At 36.6% G+C, this 5,842-nt stretch overlaps 1 protein-coding gene across 1 annotated transcript; it reads right to left on the reverse strand.

Annotated features, from left to right (window-relative positions):
• Positions 1-510: 510 nt before the first annotated feature.
• On the reverse strand, positions 511-3,127 carry FRA8 (Exostosin family protein). The gene is made up of 4 exons (XM_022054784.2): positions 2,393-3,127; positions 1,915-2,276; positions 1,541-1,791; positions 511-1,434 (listed from the first exon to the last, which is right to left on the reverse strand). The coding sequence occupies exons 1-4, from the start codon at positions 2,664-2,666 to the stop codon at positions 969-971; spliced, it is 1,353 nt and encodes a 450-aa protein (XP_021910476.1). The 5' UTR covers positions 2,667-3,127; the 3' UTR covers positions 511-968.
• Positions 3,128-5,842: the final 2,715 nt, after the last annotated feature.

Raw genomic sequence — 5,842 nt, forward strand, 5'->3', positions numbered from 1 at the left:
CTACTCGAGAAGCTCAACCAATTACTATACCTTAATAGTTGTAATATTGCTCGGACCAACTTGATTAGCCCTCTCTTCTAGTTTTATAAACTTTCCTTTATCTCTCTAGCTAAAAATAATGATGTGGAGATAAGATGCCTGAAATGTTAGAATGGAAGTAATAAACAGTGTCCAGCGTAGCCCATGTGAGTTATGCTAGTAGTAAAGACGGTGAATTAAATTTGAGAAACAAGAGGGGCCAAGTGGCTTGCTGACACAAAATTAAAGACTCCCATTTTCAAAATGCTTGTCCCATCCATTCCATCACCTCTCCCATGCAACCTTAGCTGTCATTTACTTATGCATATGCCTCTGTAACTCCCAACTCTTCTTTTAAATTCTTTTCCTTTTCTAAAAAATAACAATTGGAAATATTGTTTTCGATCTCCCACATTTACTCGAACATGAAACTTCATACGCAAGACTAATACCATAATTAATATTGAAAGCCAAAAAAAACCAACTGGTAAATGCATCACAAACAGAATTTGTCATAATATTGTAATTAATGCGACCACCCTTCCCTAACCAGAAATTTTTTCTACTTTATACACCATAAAGATTTGGATTCTCCGCTAAGCATCCTCCTTTTTTCCTTGAACATCATTCTATTTTTATTTTATATTTTTAAAAAAATTATTTTCCACGTGTACAAATTTACAGAATACAAGAGTTTTATCCGCCGCCCACACCAATGGATATATATATATATATATATATACACGTCGAAATTGGAATAAAATCCCCCAACAAAAAACTCTTTTTTTTATGTAGCTTTAGCTTCAATGGGGCCCACCACACCTCTACTTACCAAAAAACAATTCCATCTCAGCCTAACCCAGCTGTCCTCCATTATTCCTCATGGAAGCGCATGTTCCTTAGCTGGAACCCAAGACCCCGCCAACTTCACTGATCCACGTGTCATTCATCTATTTGCTGGAAACCCTTGACCTCCTGTACGACCTTTCCAACTTCTTTGAAAGCGCATCAAGAATCTGCCACGTGGCATCCCCTTCTTTCACTTCGACGTTGAACAGTAGGGCCCCTCGTGTTATCGGGTCCCACAGGTTTCTCTGGATCGTCGACAAATTGGTCGCCGCAACGTGTTCCAGGATCTTCCCTAGCTTATTCGCGTCTTTCTCGGCCACCGTTAGGGAAATCTCCGGCCACTTCACAGCCCATGGGAATGGCAGCTGGATGTCATCCGCTATGATTACCGGCACGCATCCGAAAGCCACCGATTCAACCAGCCTGGGACTCCAAGGGGCCCACCCAAGAGGGCACAAGCAAAAGACAGAACGTACGATTTCTGACTGGTAACCGGCGAACCGATGCCGCTGAAGGTAAAACCTTCGGTCGCCGCTGAACTTCTTCCATATCACCGTCCTTACTCGCCTTCAGAAGTTCAAACACAAGAAGGAATCAGAAGAAAGAAAAGGGAAGCAATTAGCAAACACTTAAACGATTTAAGAAGGAATTGAATAATCAATCATGTGATTACTTGCTATAGTATCGTCCACTAACGTTCTTAGGATTAACCTCCATTTTTCCCCTGAAGAAGACCAATATATCTCGCCGGCCCGTGATCGGAGCTCTCTCTAGGGTTCTCCGTATGCTTTCGGTCGGGATGTAAGGAGGTATGACCACATTCTCAACGTCTTGACATGGGTGCTTGTATTTCACCCCAAAAGTCTGCAACACAATGGAGTTCTTCATAAACTCCGGTATACCATCTGCAATCGCTCTGTCCTCCTTCAAAACAAACCAAAATCAAAAACACCCGTGTCAAAACACAAGACAAGACAACAACCATGTTCAATCTACGAATCTAAATGGGTAGCTTTCGCTTTTCTGGGGGAGCAAAAACTGCCTAACCATGGCGTGAAAGCAGGCGCCATAATCATGGGAAGCAACGAAGACATGGTCGTATCCTCTGGTTCGGTTCCAAAACACGTATTGTGAAGAGATTAGTTGGATAGAAGAAGATATGAGAGAACGAGCGTGGCCGATAGCAGGGAACCCATTAATGGTGCTGAAATTGCAGGAGACGTAGACGGGAACGAAGAAGAAGTCCGCCTCGTACGGGTCCAACGTACGTACATGGCTGGTCAACAAAGCCTTATGTATGGCGACCTCTGAGGCAAACAGATGGGTGCTGCACCGCTCGTTGGATAGCCAATCCGTGTTATATTTGGATGGTAATTCGTATACGAATATCTTCAGATTGTTGAACAATCCTGTGTGCGAAAAAAAAAAAGAAAAAGAAAAACAAAACATTAGGGAATTTCTTAAGAAATTAAGGGAGAAAACAAATGGTAGGCATGCAAAAGAAAAAGCAAAGACCAATGGCTACCTTGATCGATTGTGTGGGTATTACCGGATTGGATGGCGGTGGACTCAATAAGCGCTCTCGAGGCAAGAGAAGATTTGGGATTAGAGAGGAGATGAGTTTTAGATGGAGGGATTGGTTTGTGGGTGATGAAATACGAGGTAAGAAAATAAAAAGTGAGAGAAAACCAGAGGACCCATTTGTAGTATTTGAAACAGAGGTTCTTCTCCTGCTGCTGCAGGTGTCTTCCCCCCTTGTGTAGTAATCTCATCTTCACATAGAATCCCCTCCTGGACATGGTGGTGGGTCTGTCATTTAATGGTTTTAAAAAAAAAATTTGAATTAAAAAAAAAACCAAGAAAGCTGAGGAGTGAATCACACGAGAGGTTTAGGAAGATGAAACGTTTCTTTTCAGTTTGGTTGAGATGGAGCTTTTGCGTTTTGTAATGAAGTAGAGAGTAAGGTATAGTGATTGCAGATAGGGAGTTGGTGGTACTTAGTTTTTTGGGACTCAAAAGAAAATTAATTTAACTTTTCAACCATTAGAAAACAAATCTTCGGTTTTGGGTTCTCTCCTATTATCTTTTCTTGTTTTTTTTTTCTGAAGTTTTGGTATTTAAATTTTGAATATCTACAAAAACAAACGGACACAACTGATATTATCAATACAAAAGAAAGAAAAATTGCAGAGGAGAGAGAGAGGGATTTGCAGAGAAATCACATGATGATGGAGCACAGTGGAAATCGGCGAAGGTCTCGCTTTCTATGCTTTTGATGGGCTCTGTGCCTCTTGTCTCCTGTCAGAGTAGTCACCGTTAAATGACCAAAATGCCCTCATGAATCTCTTTCTTGTTGTTTAGCTATGGTAACCTGCGGGTGGGTTTAGAACTCTTTTGGAACTGGCTAGGTCAGACTGAATTTAGATGGTAATATATATGTAAAATAATTATAAAGTATATTTTTACATAATAAATAATAATTCTACTTTTGTTTTCTTTTTAAGTCAAGATAGATCAAGTTTAGAGCTGAGTATTTTAAATACATATATATATATATAAGATAGTGGGTATAAAAATATGTCATGTTCGATTGATTTTAAAGCAGATTTTAATATTAAAAATTAAGATTCAAAACTTTATAACAAATAGAATCTGACTCATTCTTCTCTCATCATATTTAAGTAAGTGAAAAACCTACTTTAATCTCCAACGGTAGATGAAACCTTTCTCTTTCCATCCGCCTTATCACCACATTCACATACATAATATGTAAATTTTGTTAAATTATATAAATTATTTACAAAATAATTTTAAATAAGTTAAATATTAAACTATAAATCGAAAAAGAACCTTTTAAAATATTAAATATTAAGTACATTGTAAATATATAAAAATATAAATACAAAGGAATACATAGAAGCACATCTAGTGAGGTCAACGGGGTGTTCCTATAATTCTCATCTCAAAAAAGTTTGGTCAAATTACCTCATCAATTTTTTTACCTATTTAATTTTTTTACTTAAAGTCTAATGTATCCTCAGTCTTTTATGAACTATTTAATTTTAAATATGTAGTAAATGATGTGTTAAAATTAAGATAAATAAATAATAATATAATACATAACGTGACAATCATATCAGTTTAAAAAAAATTAAAAATTATTTCTATCATTTTTTTCCTTCGAAATTAAAGTGTATTTTTAATTTGAATAGCTTCCATATTGGTTAGTATCAACATAGTTAAATTTAAATTTATTCATTTTTTGTTATATCTTTTTAATTTATTTTTTTAGAAAATAGTATGTTTGTAATATGAATTGCTACATAAACATTTCTATATGAAGGTTACTATGTTATAATCCAATCTCAACATTATTAAATCTAAATTAATTCATTTTGAGTACGAATTACCATATTAAAAGACCAAATATTGAGTTTATAGAGATCTCACATAAAAATCGTTTCACTCATTTTGATGTGGTGGAGGCAATAGATCTTGTTTCAAAAACTATCAAAATCACATGTCAATTTTGAAATTTTTATTATTATTTAATATGGTGGACAACAACATTAAAGTATCTATCGGAATAAAAAGAGTTTTACAATATTATTACCATTAAATTCTCAAAAACCTTTAGTTGGTTAACTTGGTAATGGATTTTCCACAATAACAAATACCAATAATCAATTCAATTTCTAAACTTCGATTTAAAATCAGAAAATTTTTTATCTTATTTGGTTCTATCTAATTGAATTCTGTAACAGCCCTGGAAAAATTTAATATTGGAAATGCATATATATAGATAAATAATCTGAATTTGCGGAAGCGTATTAAACATTGCAATTAACATCCCCTACGCAATACCAAAACGTGTTCAACAAATGAGGGAATAAACCAATTAAAATAAATGCTCGAAAGTAAGAACTACAATTATAATTATGAGATCTTTAGGCGTCCCCTTCGCCGTCTTCCTATGGAACGGGCTCGAGAACCACGTCTTCCTAATCTAAAATGGTTAAGTAAGGAGTGAGCTACACTAGCCCAGTAAAGACATCACTCTACCTCACTGCCACAGGAGTAAGGGTGGGTAGAAAACAAAAACGACCAATATAACATAATTTGTAATAAACCCATTTGTTCATAAAAACGTTTACTTTCCATTTACCTGGGTGAGATCCATAAAACAATACACAAGCAACACATTATCATCATCACGTTATCACATAGACTTTATAATACAACATTTATCACGCGTTTGCATTTCAATCTTTAAACAACATAATTCCTCTTTACTAGCCTACTAGTATCCATGGGGATCCATAGGGGTCCTGCTACCTGTGAACCCTTAACATTTATAACCCGATTCCAGGGTCGTCCCCATACCCCGTCTGGTATAGGTGCAAAAACCATGAACCTCAATACCCCGTCCGGTATGAGGGTGAAACAGGTTGTCCCCATACCCCGTCCGGTATGGGCGCCAAAACACATAAAGTCTTCATACCCCGTCCGGTATGAGAGACCACGTTCCCGATAGGGTTCCCTACGGACCCGGTCCATCCACCATCTCCCAGGATACCTAGTCAGGCTGTCCACATTATCCATTTGCTAATTCACATAACCTTTTATCCTTTTTTCTTTAGTCACACACAAACATGCAAACCAGTAGTTCATGCCAACAAGACAACACACAACATCGGGTTCTCAGTCATTCAATCCATAATCAATGAAACAGTGATACATGCACACGAAACTATGAAATAAAAACATCAGACATCATACTGCATTTAAAATTGTAAAATAGAACAAACAACAACTGACCGACAAATACACTAGACTCGGGCTCCATTAGCAACCTTAAACAATTTCACACAGCTATTGATTCATGAAATACCATTTTATCATTTATTGCACTTTAATACCGTGATAGGAAATAGGGTGAGAAATCCTTACTTGTTTTCGGGACCCGAAATAGGCT

The sequence above is a fragment of the Carica papaya genome, chromosome 2 (assembly GCF_054855325.1).
Source record: "Carica papaya isolate Zhongbai chromosome 2, ASM5485532v1, whole genome shotgun sequence".
In the NCBI taxonomy this organism is placed as follows: Eukaryota; Viridiplantae; Streptophyta; class Magnoliopsida; order Brassicales; family Caricaceae; genus Carica; species Carica papaya.

Coding starts and splice junctions, on each gene's coding strand:
- FRA8 (XM_022054784.2), bottom strand. CDS start 2,666: ATGTCCAGGAGGGGATTCTATGTGAAGATGAGATTACTACACAAGGGG. Junction 2,277..2,392: donor TACCCACACAATCGATCAAG/GTAGCCATTGGT, acceptor TTTCGCACACAG/GATTGTTCAACAATCTGAAG. Junction 1,792..1,914: donor GCGCCTGCTTTCACGCCATG/GTTAGGCAGTTT, acceptor TTTGTTTTGAAG/GAGGACAGAGCGATTGCAGA.